Below are 17,137 nucleotides of genomic sequence, written 5' to 3'. Positions count from 1 at the left end.
GGTGTAATGCAGGGGAGTGTCTGTGTGAGGGGCAGAGACTCAGATTAAGGGAGACACAATGCCGTGGAAACCACACCTGACGTGCATAAGTGAAAGAATGGCTAGTGTGGGAGTGGTTTAAAACTAGACTGAATATTTCCTGGGGGAATAGGTTTTAAAGCCACTGCTGTGGCTGCAGTGGTGAGAGGACGAATACAGAAGCTCTGCTGTAATTGATCCAGACTGAAGCATGACAGTAGTTGGTGTGAGACGCTACTAGTCAGGGCGGTGTTAGGAGAACGTGCTGTCGTGTATGAGTGAACAAAGACTTGATTAGCCACTGCAGTAATCCCGTGAGGGGGTGGACAGGAACGACAGTCCTAGAGGGGATTGTGAGAGGAATAGCCTGCAAGGAAAAGAGTGAGAATGTCAGTCTGGGAGAAGACTGATGGAAGAAATGGAGCTCTATAAGATCACCAAAAGATTTAAAAAGACAGCATCCTGCTAGGGTGTGAAAGCAGGGCTGTTGTGTCCGCTGTATGAGTGAGCTGTGATTTGATTAGTGAGTTAGTGTGTGTGGACCAGAGTGGGTTGTGTGGTAGAGGGATCCTCCACCTGGCAATATATGATATCGGGGAAGCGAGTACTAACTACACCCTCTGGGAGATAGTGCAGTGGTAGCTGGGCACAGAGCGAGGTGCAGTGGAGGTTGTGAGTTCACAACCTAGGGGCATGAGAGTGAAGCACCAGAGAGGTTGTGAGTGTGTGTTTGTAGAGAGGGACAGTGTGTTGGGTCTCGGCACAGTGTTCAGTGCAGAAGGGACTCGTGATGTAGGTAGTGTGTGTTTGTATAGCCCAACCTGGTGGCGTCAGGAGAGGATGTCAGGGCTGGAGGTGGACCTAGGAGTCTGAGGCACTGGTTGTGTATGAGACAGTGGCTTAATGGAGAACAAGCAGGAGGCTCTATGTTGGTGTCTGGAACCAGGAGGTTCCTAGCTGTGAGGACAACAGGATGAACTAGGTGAACTTGAGACTCGAAATGTAACGGGCCCAGAAGTAACGGAATGTGAAGTCATGTATCCTGTTACCCCAAGGAGGGAGTCAGTGTGATCACCACTCTCTGAGGAGAGTGTGGGTTAAGAAGAAGAAAAGGACCCCAAAAGAGCTTAAAAAGTGGCATGACAGGGGCAAATGACAGCCTGACCACGCCCAAGATGGTGTTCACCCCTGTGACACCACAACTGTTATATTAAAACTATCTATGGACACTACACTTGTGAGAGACGCTACCCACTAATCCCCTTACAAGAAAACTTCACTGGACCAATGTCACGTAGCTGATTCAGAGCTCGATACAATTTTATCTTGCCTCATGAAACCAAAAATCCAGTTTTGTTAATATATATTTACTCAGATTTATCCATCTGAGTAATCTTACTGTGTTACATAGTGCCCAGTGCTCACTCAATCTTCACACTCCCAGTTTAATAACAAACGCTGTGTTTTCAGGTGTGAAATATCTTTTTTAACTGTTAATACAATGACAAATATAACTGTGATTCTCTTACAATAAAATACTAAGTAAACTATATTCACATTTCTGATAATCGTACGTAATCGTTATCAAATATTAATATTAATGTAAATAATAACATAATAACATGAATGAACCTCCAGACCATTTCCAGGATGCTCGGAAAGAGAACGGGAGGGATTGTTTCGTGCCAGCCAGCTAGCACATTATCACACTGTAGTAGGGGGAAGAGAAACTGGGTGTGGGCTTTTATTTCACTCTCCATCACTCTTCCCAACCCCCACCCCCCCGGACAGACAAAGGTCATAAAAATTGATTCAAAGGGGAGCAGTGTGTTAATACAAACTCTGCTAACAGAGCCGCTTGTAAGAGCAAGGTGACTTTCTGCTCAATTAAATGAAAGCTCCACACACGCAAATCCCATGAAGTCAGATCCACAGATATACTGACACAGTAGCGTACACGTCAATGAACCGCAGTGTGACTGTATACTATAAAAATATACCATATATACAACCATACAGTTTTAAAGCCACTACAGTAAGTGTGAAATATATTTACAGATTGTGGTTAAACACTCTGCTGGTACAGATGGGATATTTTGCAGTTTATTACTGAACAGCCACCTTTACTACTCCACGTTCTCTCCCGCTTACAAGGATGAAGTCGTACAGCTGCTGAGGTGGTGTCATAGCAATAACCTGGACTTGAACGTGAGTAAAACAAAAGAACAGTAGACTTTTGGAGACACAGGCCGCACACTCACAGCCCACTCAGTATTGATGGAATGGAAGTGGAAAGAGTCACAAGCTTTAGGTTGGTGGGGGATGCCACTGCCCCTTTTCTATCCCTGTACGATCAAGAGCATTCTCACCAACGGGATCACCGTGTGGTACGGCAACACCTCTTCTCGAAAGAGAAAGGGACTGCAGAGAATGGTGAATGTGGCCCAGAAGATCATCAGCTGTGGTCTCACTGAGATTAAACAGCTCTATGTGGACCGCTGCCGTGGTAGAATTCTGCCCATCACAAAGGACAGTCAAATCACCACCCCGGGCATGAGCTCTTCACCCCACTGCCCTCAGGCAAGAGTCACAAGAGCATACGGACACTTCCCACCAGATTCTTCAATAGCTTCGACCCACAAGCAGTGCGATTGGCAAACACATTTGGCCATGCCCCTCGGACCACACCTACACCATCCACCTCATTGTAATTTTATTTATTGCAGTCATTGTTTACATTCAAACTGTTTACTTGTTTACTTGTACATTGTCTACTGTTTGTATATTGTCTTGATGGACTGTCTGCACTTTGTGTTTTTACACTTTTTCTTTTAACAATCGAGAGACTTTCTGTAAGTAAGAATTCCATTGTACCAGTACATGTTACATAAAGTTCAAGTTCAACTGAATATTTTTAAAAACATGGAGTAACACACAGCGTGTGCACCACAACGTACTGCATTATCTTCTGTGTATTCTGAATGGCTGGATCAGTATAAATAGGGAGCAGCTTTGCTCCCTATGATCTGTGCAACTGCCTGCCATCCCATTCAAAGGGGGTAGTCATGTGCTCTCTACTTCTCTTAATGTTACAGAAACCATGAGCCACTGTTTGCTAAAGAAAATCTTTTTTAGGGAAAAATAATTCATTATTCAATGACAACCGAATATACTATAATGTGGTTTAAAAATCAAAAGACAACAAACATTATTTCTTTAAAGCATTTTTCCCCACCCACTATTAATCTATTGCTTCCTAACATCTTGGTTCAAATCAATGACTATGGGGAGGGGGGAGAATGAGAACAAGAAGACACACTCCACTGGCGAGTTGAGTCACCAGCTTTCCAACTTTGAACAAAGGGTAAAAAATGATTACCTTTCACTAGACAGGACAATGCACAAGAATGACCTCTTCTTCTACTTTCTTTAATAACTTAAATAATAGGGGGATGTCACATTGTGATAGTACCTGCTCTGGTTTTGCCTTTGGTAAATATCCAGTTTCATATTATTCCTTTTTATTTGATCACCTTTAGTAAACAAAAATTGCCCCACCAGTCCATCTTATCCAGCACTCGGTAAGCATTTTTTGTGAGAATCACCTTGGTGTGATAATTACAGAAGGTACTGACAGCTTGTCACATGTGACTTCCTTAGCTCATCACATCTCCAGTTCCCTGAATCAATTAATGACTCAATCACTCAGACAGAGCTCTTCAGAGGCTCACCGTACTTGTCACAGGTGTGAAAAAATGTTCTAAGCAAGGCATATTAGGAACCTGTTTTCATATATCTACGAGGGAGTTAACTAAAGATCACAAAGTAGGAGGAAAAGACAGGACAGGTTTGGTGATAAGGAAGCTTCAGCAAAAATCTCAGAGAGCCTCACAATCCTTCTATTGACAAAGTGTGAAATTTCCTACACAGCAAAGACAGACACCCAGTCTGGGAACCAATGTGGCAGATCAGTTAGCACACATGAGACCTCTGCCTTGGAGGTTTAATCACTTGCTGTTGTTAAGATTTCACATGCTCTTTTTAACATAATTCATATATTAATCTGGCTTCTGTTTAGTTTTATACATTTATGGGTATTTTTGCTTTTAAATACATTACGATACTGTGTGGTTTTAAAGCCAGTACAGTATCTCGGGAATGAAAGCAGCGCAAACGCTACTTTCAACTGCACAAACCAGCATAAACAGAGCACTCAAGAATGCAGTGGTTTTCATCATTTGTGCTGTTTGAAGGAGGGCAACTTCACAGAGCTGACACTAGCTACTACAGAAAACCAAACTAGATGCACTGCAATCAGTTAGTTGCTGCCCAGCTTACAGAAGCTTTTCAAACTATTGCATCACCATCGTATTGGGGACATGTCAGATATTAAACTGAGAAGAATGTATTTTTTATTAATATTCATCTCTTTAGCTGGCCTAGGGGTCACTTTATTGGTCGTTACATTTTCCATTACACCACAAAGTGGCAACATAAAGAAAAGAATAAAAAAAGGGCAACAAAAAACAAATATAACTTTTTGAAATGAAAAGTATGAAAAATATACATTTTTGCTTTTAAAAAATAGTATCTAAAAGCAAATATACACATAAAATATAGTAAATAATATAAATACTATATAGGAATTTGTATTTTTGTATGTATTTTATATATCAAATTATGTTAAATAAGTAAATATTGTGGATGGGGATGGATATTTTGTATATTTATTTTTTTTCGGTGCATTTGTGTCAATAAAATGTAATCTGTCCCTAATATCTTAATGTAATCAAAAGAATTGAATCATCGTGTTTCAATATTACACACAGTAATTTTAAATACAGAATTATTAGGTTTTTTTAGGGTATTCTTTAATCAAAGAAAGGAAGAATCCAACACTAACACAGAATGGTATACTTTACAAGTACATGGCCATGATTTGACACTAATAATCCCCGTCTATAAATTAGTTTCATCAATCTGTTCTTCTCCCCACTGATGAGTGGTGAGCGCACTGGCGCACTAAGGCTGCTGTTGCAGCATCCAGGTGGATGCTGCACATTGGTGGTGGTGGAGGGGAGTCCCCATTACCTGTAAAGCGCTTTGAGTGGAGTGTCCAGAAAAGTGCTACTGTATATAAGTGTAAGGAATTATTTATATTTTTTTTATTAATTGATGGCATAATTTGTCTTACATAGTTTTAAGTCACACTGTTACTTAAATTAACATAAAGACAAAATATAAATTATTTTAATGCGGAAGTTAACCTGAAAAAATGTGTTCACAACTGACGAAACAATAAACTATTGTTTTATATATCCAGAGTAATCTTGTTTTGTGAAACAGCCCCAGAATGTAAAGTTTACTACAGTAGCTCTATAAGATGCTGGTTCATTCATGTTATTGCTACTTTTATTGCTAATATTAATTAAATATTTAACACTAACATCTAATGCACCACAAGTGCATCCTGTCAATCTTCTTTGGGCAGTGAAAGGTTCAACTCAGTAAGCCGAATTACACCATGGGATATCACACTTAGTTTACCGCAAACATGAGTTCTGACATGTATTCAAGATGACTACATCTGTATGTCTTCTACAAGACAATATGAGGAAGCAAAAAAAGTAAACTGAATGCTTGGGTATATAGTAGAAAGTAAGGAATTGAATCCAGAAAAGATATGCTTCATCTCTACAGTGCACTAATAAGACCTCATCTAGAAAGCTGTGCTCAGTTCTGGTTACCATACCGCAGCCACCAAGATATACTGTAATAGCCTTAGAAAGAGTTCAAAGAAGGGCAACAAAAATTATTTCTGGTCTCAGGAGACCGTCTTATACAGACAGGTTGAAGGAGATACTGTAAATGTCTTCGATCTCTAACAGAGGAGATTCTGATCCATGCATACAAAATCCTAAGGAGTAGACAGGTTCAACCCAGGGGAACAATTTCACACGCATAAGTGAAACATGGGTACTTGGTCACAATATAAAACTTAAGGTTTCATTTAGGACAGAAAAAACACCTCCTTAATTTACTTTCATAAATAACCTGGTTGGGAAGGCTCAAACTCTAGGCACATTTATGAAACAGCTGGAAAAAAAATTAGATTCACTTGGCTACTAAACTACTAAATGAGCCAAATGGACTTAACAGTTCCCTCTCATTTGCAGACATTCCCTCTCATTTGTAATATTAATAGGGCTAATTTACTTGTTAAGCAAGGAATTTAAATGTTTTTTATTACCAGAGAACTTATTAATAGGACTCAGAAAGCTCACTGCAGGGTACTTACCCACCACGGCCTTAGCAGTGCCTTCGTGGAATGACCACGCCAGCGCCAACGCCTCCACAAACTTCTCTTGCTTCAGCAGGTAATCCACTCGCTGCAATAAAGCAATACCAAATGTCATTCCAGCAGGGTAAGTGCATTCACAGAAAATGTTATTTGAATGTTTTGTGACAAATCCATCATGTAGCTTAAACCAGGAAACCTATCCACCCATCTAGAATAAATTGAAATCTTCAACACAAGGTAACATTGTGCACCAAGATCTAAATCTGCACTTTAATTTTTTTCAGTTAAGAACATATGACGATATTTTTTAATTTATCATGCATATAAAGATAATATATAAGCCTGTATCATGTATCACCTAGGCATGGACATATATAGGAGGACCTTTATACACGCAGCTGTAAAAACTTGGCAAGTTTTTATAAGTTTTTAATTTGACTCACATTAGTTTCAAACTTAAAGGTAACCAGGTGGATAATAATTAATGTTATGACTTAAAAAAAGAAAGTCATTTCTTTCTAAGAACATTATCTGTAATGCATTATATATTGATAATTTACAGGTAGGAGACAAAAACTGGAAACATGCATGCTTAGGATCACGTATAAATGTGCTGGACTGTCCTGGTTGCCTATAATGATGGTTTCCATGGCTAGGAGCCCTCAGTGACTTTGAAAAGGGGTGACTGTTCAAAGGCTTATATATTATCTTTATATGCATGATAAATTGAATTAGGAATTCAGCATTAGCTTTGAAGAGCAACAGTGTCTAAAGTGAAGTCAGCTTCAGGACAGAAGCACAAACTTCGGGACTGTGTTAATCATGCATTTATTTAAAGTGGAAGGCAAACCAGGCACGCAAATGCAGATAGATTCCAGATCAAAGACATATCATCTACTGAAAACTCTAAAAAGTAATATACAAACTGCTCACTTGGCAATACATGTTTTTCCATCCAAAGAACACAGGCAGTGGACTTCAGAGCAGTGGGAAAATGTGATGTGGTCGGATGAATCATGCTTCACCAGTGTTACTTCTAACACTGAAGGGTTATGATGGCTCTGTTACATTGATGGTGCAAGCATTCATTTAGAATACAAGGCCTATGCTAATTGTTACTTAATAGCACAGTGATCACTTTCCTGGAAAGGTGTCTTGCAGGATGACAAAGCCCCCACTAAAGATCACATGTGGACACCGAAAGGCTCGATGAGCATGTTACTGATGTTATCCATATGCCATGGACTTCTCAGTCACCTGATCTGAACCAAACTGAGCATTTACAGGATATTCTGGAATGATGCCTCAGATAGCGTTTTCCACTTCTATCAACCAGGCATGAGTTGATTGACTTTCTCATGGAAGAATGGCTCCATATCGTTTCTGCAGAATTGCAGACACTGGTAGACTCTATGCCACAGCACATACAGGCCACACTGGATGCTCATAATGGACCAACATCTGATTAAGTGACTTTACCTTGGTGTTTCCATTTTTGTCTATTACTTATATAGTATTTTCTATTACTTTATATGGTATCTTTCTCTGCCAATAACTGCTCCACAAAAGCACAAAGTGTATAAAGAAATTATTTTAAATTTATTTAAAAAAAACATTTTGTAATTAAAACAAATGTAAGATACATAGCTTTACTACATGATATATGTATATAATTCCTGGGAAGTACATGACTATTACATCATATTCATATTGAAAAAAACACTAAAAACTCCGATTCAATTATCTTTCCATACCCTGCAGGCAAGAAGTCCTCTTTAAAAGTAGGCAAAGCCTCCAAAAAATATATTTCTACTGTATAAACTTCTATACGTATATATAGTTTATACAAAGTTATGAAAAAGTTAAAGCACTGCAAATTTTGAAGGAGAAATCAACTGTGTTAAAGGTAGCAAATAACAACAGCCCATTAAAGTACAGCATACTTTACTGCAACAAAGACTGTAACCCATGTCATGTAAGGTCATCTTACCTCTCTCCAGCTTCTCAGAGTCAAAATATGAACTGACTGTGGAGAAAAAAAAAGAATATTAGCTGACCAATACAACATTATTGCTTTCAAAACAGAAAAGTTGCACTAAAATATGTTTTGTTCTTTACAATTAAGACATCTCCCCAAGTGGTATGGAATGTGATAGCCTGAAATTCAACTGTGTTGCCTTAATCAAAAATGAACCTTTCTTTTTTTTAAAAAAAAAAAAGGGAGATATTTTTACGGCAAGATGAAGCAATCAATTAACTCTGTATTAGTTCAAGAGTCCCTTCCTTTTGAGTTCAAAATTAATTGCACATTTTTTAATCCATGATTTGCTGTTTTGCATGGCAAGCAAAAATGTCAAAGCTTGTGCAGAACTCTACAGAGCACGTAATGAAACTGTTTGAAAATAGCTTTAAGATTGACAGTTGGTGCTCATTAAAGCACTGATAAGCATTAATTATAAAAGTCACTCAATACACCCCTACTGTGCTTAATAGGGCAGCTGCTTCTTCCCTTTGGAACTGAAATGTGGATTGACTAATATTGGCATGAAGCATCTCTGTGTTTAGTGTTTTTTGTTTTCAAAATAGAAAATAACACACTGTAGTACATCATTTTAGTAGACTTTTAGTTGGCTTTTCTCTTTGCATTGATCAGTAACCATAAAAAGGATGCTCTTAAAATTCTGACCTCCTCAAGGCACCACCTTATTGTCAATTGACAAGAAACTACACAGGAATGTAGTTTAATTTCAGAAAACACATTTCAAAACAGTTTAAATTGAGGCATTTTTTTCATTATTGTTATAGCTTTCAGAGACGGATCCAGTGAAGTAGAAAGCTGCGGCCAAACTGTATACAAGCAATAAAATTATAAATATGGAGAAAGCCTCTTGAAATGGGAAAATCACTTCCTCTGGGATCTGTAGCACGCTGTTTGACACCATGTAATATCTGCCTTTATGAGCTATTGTATGACTGATACAAGCTAGAACCATAAATGTGTCATACCGAAAACTAGAAACATTTCTGATCAACTTGCACAGATTTCGTTTTTTTTACAAAGAAACCACCTGATTAAAATGTATACGTTTCATGTTCTGTTACCTCAGCCACCTTAAGTATGATTCCCCCTTGCTTAGTGCTGAGTGCATAGTTGTTCATATTTATTAGCTTCAATTAAGTGTCTCTCGTGAACTGATACTGATTTATTCCAAGCAAAAAAAAAAGGTCACATTCCGGTAGAATTGTATTGTGTATGTTGCAACCAAAAATATTTTGCAAAGTAAAGAACATGTTCCAGATAACCCAGATTACTTGCTAATGATACTGCATTCAGCCAGTGCCAGCGGTGAAAATTATCAGGGTGCACACTATGCCAACAAGTATACAAAGTCAAAACGAAAGCACAGATAACTAAAATATTTTAACTTTTCCTAGCACAAAAATAAACTACACGTATTACTTTTATACAAATATTCTTCACACTTGAACTGATTTGTGAAGATGTTTACTATACTTGTTTATGAGAACCGGTGTTGTTGCCATACATACATAACAGTGTCTTAGTGTGAAGAATGGAATGGGAGCACATTCTCTGCAAATGCTCTGCAAATGTGACATCCCCAGCCCCCTTACAAGCCTCGCTCAAGCTACTTTCCACTAATGTATCACGTCACAATTTGGTCTACTATTTTTGAGCCACTCAGTTTTGTTCCCCTTAGGGGATCCTTCCACCTTAGGATCTTACATGGTTTCACCTCTCACGCACACAACTTTCCTTTTATTCATCACATTATCTCGATCCTTCAATTCTTCTCATGGAATATTCATTCTGACTCACCCGATTTACTCTGCGGCTCACTCTATTTTTCCCCTTTTGAGACCACCAATTATTCTGTCTGCAGCTCTTAGGACAGAGGGTACTTGTGATTCACTCGGTAATGTTTATACTCCTCCTCTCATTTCCGTGATGAGGAGATATCATTGCCTTGCCAGGCAATGCCCCACTTTGCCAGGTGCTAACAGTCAGCACTGGCCCAGCAACTATTCCTGTTCCTCAGCAGTGCACTATACCACTGTGCCAGAAAATACCTTACCCTGCCTGTTCATGGCCTGTGATGCACCTGAGAACAGTATTCACTGTATCTTCTTAAAACCACTCCAGCTTGTTGTGTTCTACAGGCCTGTTAACCAGCCCAATCTGTTTCTAGCAAGAACTCCTAGCTATAAGGCCCTCACTCTCTCTCCTTCCCGGAGCCTAGACACAGACAGAATCCCTTTCTCCCCAAACGGTCTTTTAAGCCTCCTGATAAATCAGATGTATGTTGGCAGCTGCAATTTAACTACTGTATTACATAAGTAAATTAAAATCCAAAGGGTTAAGCAGAATAAAAAATAAATGCTATTTAATAATTTGACTAAAGTTTCAATTAAGCAGTTAACCTCAGCAGAAAAGAAATCCAGCAGGTATGTGGGCCTCCACAACCAGGATTGGGAAACCCTGGTCTTGACACAATCAGCACAGCCGTCTCTCATTCTGCAGCAATTTTGATTTACCAGACAGTTATCTTGGCTCGAGGCCTCAAGGCCTCACTCTTGGGTTAGGGATTCAAGCCAAGAAAGTGGCTTCCTCACAAAGCCACAGATATCACTCCAGCTCTTCTTAAGGTGAAAACGCCATCTGCCGTTTCATACAAATGTAAGCATACCATTTTGGTATCAAAGTCTTAGGAGAATGCTAATAGAACAGAGTGTAAATACATCTTATGCCACCCATCATGTGACCAATTAGAATCCTCCATAATAAAGGGGAAAGAATAAGAGGCAGGAATGTGTCACAGAAACAAACACCGAGGGGAAAATGTTCGCACAGGGCAATATTGTGCATCTATAATTCCCTTCTGTCATTACACCAGTTTTGGACCAATTTCATCTTCAGTGAAGGGCTATTAATCCAAAATCAAAGACAGATTTACCAGGGTCTTGGCAAACACTGTTCGTCTTTGGAGAAATGTAAGTGGTAAAAGTGCTAAATTTATTTACCTTTGTTCCCAGATACACTATTTGACCTCCGTAGCTACATACAGACTGGTAGCATGCTTTCTCTCCAACTAATGCCTGTGAAAGAGAACAGAGAATACTTTTATTAGGACCTAAAATTCATATACAGACAAATTAAATGTACACAGGAAAAATTAATCCCAGTAGCAGCTATTAGTTGGCTCAAACATATAATCAGAAATGGACCTGTGTATAAATGAGTATCTCAGATTTAACATTAGATCTTAGATGTAACCGTTATTTAAAGTGGCTTGAAATGTGAATTGTTTACATCCATTAATAATAATTAAACAAATTCTAAATCCAGGAATGTAAATACACAATTAAAACAAGCTATATGAACATATCAAGTTTAACAACAAACAGACTTTTACATGTACATCAATACTAGGAGCCTGACACCAAATTCCAGGGACATTTTCTGCACCACTGATGCATGCACGTGTAAATAAATGTCTACAATGATAAGAAACTAAAAAATTAAATAATAAAAAGACAAACAATACTGGCTTTTATTATCAATCAATATACGCTTACGAGTCCACTGCTCATAACAGCCCTGCTTAGAAACACACCAAAATGTTACGCTATGGTTTGCCTTTTACTCACCTGAAAATCTGCCTAAAATGTATAACCTCTCTCTTAAGGGCTCAAAAGCTCAATTATGAGGCTGTCTAAGGTTTACAGTTGAAACAACACTGCTCAGCTTCGGTAACTTTGCAATTTCTAGACACATTTTAGTCACTGACTGAGACGGGTTTGCAATAATGCGATTCAAGCTGGAAAAATGGCCACAGCAAGACAGAGAGAGAAAGAGTTTCATTCTCATCCAATTTCAGGAGCAGATATCAACGTGAAGACACTAAGTAATAGTCAATCAAGCTCAATGTCTCTTTAAATTGGGTATCTGAGAGGTCAAGTTTTCACTCATAACTTTCCATCTACACAACCTGTCTACTGAGGGTGCTGTGGCACTCCTGTCATTTATATTGACCTTCTGTAGTGTACTGTATGACAATAATACTATCTAAAGTCATCACATAGTCTCATTATCTGCTTCATTATGAACCATCTTGAGAGAAAGTGCCCCGAATCATGTAAAGTGTTCCAGAAACCATGATCTTAAGTACAGAAGTAACCTGATGAAATTCCGACAAATAAATGGCAAAGAATCCATGACTGGATGTTTCGCATTAAGTTAACATAAGTAATTCCTCACTTTGTGTTATCAACAGCTAAAATATAAATAATTTAGAAGAGAAACAAAACATCCTTTACATAAGAGATAACCTGATCTCTCATCAGTGTAGATCTGCCTACTATGATTCTCAAATCCCATACTAGTAAGAAGCAAACATTTCTAATAAAACCAGGATTTTCTTTAACTTGCTCATTACCATTTTCTCAAAGCACATTAGAATAGGTCATAGCAAAAAGAAGCAATATCATTTTTCTGTGTTTTAAGTGACGGTACTGATGTTTGAGAGTCAGATTATATTTATATAATTTTTGGTCTACTGTCAGAGCTTTGGCATGGAGATAAACTGAAATCATGTACATTTTCACTGATGAAGTAACTCAACAAGGAGCTTTGGGGGTATTCAAAGGATTGGAAATTGCTTCCCAACTGCTAAATCCTTCTATGAGGAATAAAATTAAGCTGAAATCGTTAACAAGACTTTTTCTCCTGATGAGTTAGAGCTCACAGACGGCTAAATGATGGAAGTCTGAACAGCAGGGAATCATTAAGTAGTTTGGCATGAAATTTTAAAGTGGTCAAAAGGCTCTAAAAAGGAAATGAGTTTGATTTTTCATTTTTACCTGTTTTATTATTACTTATCCTAAGCAACTTACACTTGTACACTTTTAAAGAGTTGGGCATTTTACTGAGACAAGATTCTTGCTCACAAAAGTACCCCAAACAGAATTTGAAACTTCAGTCTTCCATTTGCCAAAAACACACAATTCCTAGTATATCTTTAGAACTACAATGTGGGGGGAAATATATAACAGGTTTTTTACCAGGTTGGTAAACCCTTAGCAAGCAAAAGTTGCCATTGATAAAGAAAGTCCTGAAGGTTCCTTTCTTTATGAACTTGTGATGAAAAATTCTGCTGCCTTCTTCTAAAGAATTTAAAAATATTGCAGCAGAAAGTTGATGAAAGATTACTCTTTTAACCACCACTTGCCCTGGAAGATGACATTTAAATTGAGCTTCTGCAATAATGCTTTTAATTTTGCTTAAAGAGTTCTAAACCAATAAACAAGGTACAAAATCAGCTACCACAGTAGAATGATTATAATAAGAATACAGTGAAACCTCAGTTCAAAGAACTAATAGGGAGGAAGGAGTGTCCATTACTGCCAAATGCTTGTTAAATTATGAATTCTGCTTTTTCAGACCAAAAAACACTATTATATGAGAATATATATAAATACCATATTTATGCTTTCTGGAACTTTTGACTATTTTATCATTGCAATTAACACAGTCTATGAATATTGTTCCTGTGTCTTCTTTATTATAAATCTACAGTACAAGCTTGTGTGTCCTAACTACCACATATAAAATCTGTTAAAGCCTACATTTATATTCATGCCTTTTACATGTATTTTCTACTAAAGTTTCTTCCATATTTCTCATTTTATTATACTGTGATTTTTTTGTTGTAAATACATAAAGAACTGCATCGTGTTACAAACACTTTCTCATTTAAACAATGTCAAATAATGTCAAACTTTGATGTAATCACAATTACTGTTCAGTATATACTGTATACTTTAACAATATTTCACAATAAATGTATTTTTGAACTCACTTATACTCATATTAATTCTATTTTCTCTATTTTTAAGAATGAAGCAAGCCTGTTGTCCAGACCAGATACCACTCAACTGGACATTTCGATTATTTTGTCAGTTACCCCAGGGAAATGCAGTATTTTTGATATTACAACATCCACCTTTAGCAGATTTTGTGTGTTAAATCAGAAATCCATTAAAGCGAGGTCAATTAAACCGTGGTTATATTGTAATAGTTTTGATATCATTTATCAAGTTAGAGTAAAAAAAAACTCATCTCATTTGTAAGAGTTCTTATTGTGAACCTCAGGCAGCTGTTTATCATAACTTGTGGCAAATCTAAGCAGTTTATGTGTATTTTTAGTGTTTCAAATGTGTTTTTCGGACTGTTGCGGCTTTATAATTGAACATTTTTCAAACTCCCCTCAAGACCTAAAAGCATATTACAAGTGCTGTACTTCCAATGAAAACTGTAAAAGACCCTTAAAAAAGGGTGTTTATCGAACATAAATCCAAAGGACTGGGTCTAAGACCTCAGGAATGTCTCCCCTTACCAGTGCCTGGCTGACATTGCCCCCAGTGGCCAGTGACTTGAAGTGGCTACTGTTGTAGACGAGCTGCACCTCTGCAAGGTCCAGAGTTTCCAGTTCCTCCTGGCTGGCCCTGTCAATCACATGTAGCTTCTCTGAGCTGTCCATCAACACCAGCGTCCGAGAGTTAATCCACTACCAAGGAAAACACAGATAAAGATCCAGGAGGGCACTGTTATCCCCACTGCTATGTATTGAAAATAAAAGCTAGTATATTCAGCATTTCAGTCTTAACCCATAAACATAAACATGCATTTACAAATACATGCATCTAAGTACATACTGTAAATTCAATTCCTGTACAATCTTTGTAGCACTGACTTGTGTGTTTTACAGATGAAGAAAGACTGCTGCCCTTTCTAATATTAGCTGTAATTTGTTGTGTTACAAACACGACTCATAAATGATAATACATTAAATTCCTTTTCTTTATTCTTTACAGAAAACTATTACCTTTCTATATAATAATAGCAAACTGAATATCTCAGACATTCTTTAAAGTACATTTTGTAAAATGATAGTCTGAGTAAACACAATCAATAAAAACCCTAGCAAGCAATGATTACCATGGTGCTACAATCTAACAGAGCATGATTCTTGATTGAGGGCAGTCAGAACAGAATCTCAACAACCTCAGCAATACCAGTTAGGTCAATTAGTTGAAAAGAAACTCGATAAATTTCAGTCAATTCTAAAAATTTAACTTCTCATAGTTAGTGGTGTAATAAACTGTCTGTCTAACCTTTGACTCCCTCTGCATGACAGCATTCCCAATTGTGGAAAGGAGGAAGATAAAGACGTTCTAAAATCATTAGCCCATTTCTAAGAAATGCAAAAGCATTATAAAATATGTATCACAATCTGTGTAGCTGTTAAGCCTGAGTGACCACCCATTCATTAAATACAAGATTCAATGAAGATTTGACTTCCATTCGGCCTTAGCAAGTCTATAACTCCCTCCATAACTTACACAAAAAGGTGGTTATGCTGTTCTAAAATTCTCAACGGTAATTTTTCCATTTATTGAAATGTTTTTTTTTAAATGACAGACAGAAATGCCATCTGATTCACTGAGCACTCATCTCACACAGGTCAAAATGCATTACTTTTTTAGTTTTTGACATATTACTCCTTCTGCATTTTACCTGTTTTGATTTTCCAGCAAAGTTCATTTTGTGAATGACTTTGGTTAAGATACATCTGATGGATTAATTAGAATTATCAGGTGAATGTTGACTTAGCTTACAACCCTGTGTTATGCATTATCCACAGCCAGTGAAGCCGATACTCACCATCTAGTTGATTAAAAAACAAATAACCAGATCTCTTTCCATTCCAACTGCATCTTATTATTGGACATGACACAATACGAATGCAGTTAATTGAAACAAGAGTTGGTTTTTCAATTCTTCTTAGGCTAAATCATGATGACATATGACCTTTGCTGTCAGTATCTACAAAAGGACTGACCCTCTGCCAAGATGAAAGTGCACCCTCAATTCAATCTTCAGAACAGATGAAGACAAATTAGAAGCCCCATTCCAAAAGACGGGTGAAACCATCTAGATCTAGACAGACTCAGACAGCAGGCAATCTAAACATACCTTTAAACTGATCAGGTCATAGTTGAGGTGAAGCTGCTTCTGCTTTATGACATGGACAGCACCAGATTCATCCTTTTTCACCTGAGGAAAACATGAAAAAATCACACATGTCCTTAAAGAAAAAGGAAGCACTAAAACTTTTATTTAATCCTACAAGATGCATTATCTTACAATTCTGTGATCAAAAGACCAAGTCACATAACTATTACTGTGTAGAAATTATAGGGATAAAATTATTTGCAAAGGAGGGCTTTTTCCTATCCATGATCCTGGAAAAATTCTCTGTCAGGTTTCATTCCAAATTATATCAATTTAATTAAAACCTTCAATAAATTTACAATTTACTTAATTAATAGTTTTTCTATTCTTAAACTGCTGGAAATTGCACGGTAATAGTAAAATATGTACAGAATCATCACCTTTCACGACCTGAAAATTGTCTAATCAAACAAACAATTAGTTTATTTCAAGCCTCACTGAAGTAACTGAGAGCCTAGTCTGAATGAAACCAACACATAAAGGAGGACCGCAGATCCAAGGATGAAAGCCTCTGTTTTTAACCCTTTAAGTACAACAACAAAAACACTATCAGAAAGCAGACACATTCCTAACATGGTTGAGGTCCACTCAACCCCTCAGAGGGGCAAGGTAAATGACAATAGATACAAATCCACTCTGAATGAACACGATAATCCCATGGTGAAACATTTCTATCTTGATGGGAGTGGAAATTTCCAGAATGTCAATGCCCCATCTGCAGGGCA

At 37.5% G+C, this 17,137-nt stretch overlaps 1 protein-coding gene across 2 annotated transcripts in view; it reads right to left on the bottom strand.

Annotated features, from left to right (window-relative positions):
* The window catches only part of vps8 (VPS8 subunit of CORVET complex), a 345,245-nt gene that overhangs the window by 296,045 nt on the left and 32,063 nt on the right, over nucleotides 1-17,137 (bottom strand). For both annotated transcript variants that reach the window (XM_088930095.1, XM_088930096.1), the window contains exons 13-17: nucleotides 16,374-16,454; nucleotides 14,734-14,904; nucleotides 11,360-11,434; nucleotides 8,310-8,345; nucleotides 6,317-6,407 (exon numbers count right to left, since the gene is read on the bottom strand). In XM_088930095.1, coding sequence (XP_088786221.1) covers nucleotides 6,317-6,407; nucleotides 8,310-8,345; nucleotides 11,360-11,434; nucleotides 14,734-14,904; nucleotides 16,374-16,454 — 454 coding nt within the window. The remainder of the gene's footprint in view (nucleotides 1-6,316; nucleotides 6,408-8,309; nucleotides 8,346-11,359; nucleotides 11,435-14,733; nucleotides 14,905-16,373; nucleotides 16,455-17,137) is intronic.

This window comes from Atractosteus spatula, chromosome 13 (genome assembly GCF_055471065.1).
Source record: "Atractosteus spatula isolate fAtrSpa1 chromosome 13, fAtrSpa1.hap1, whole genome shotgun sequence".
NCBI lineage: Eukaryota > Metazoa > Chordata > Actinopteri > Semionotiformes > Lepisosteidae > Atractosteus > Atractosteus spatula.
This window is presented reverse-complemented; position numbering and strand designations above follow the sequence as displayed.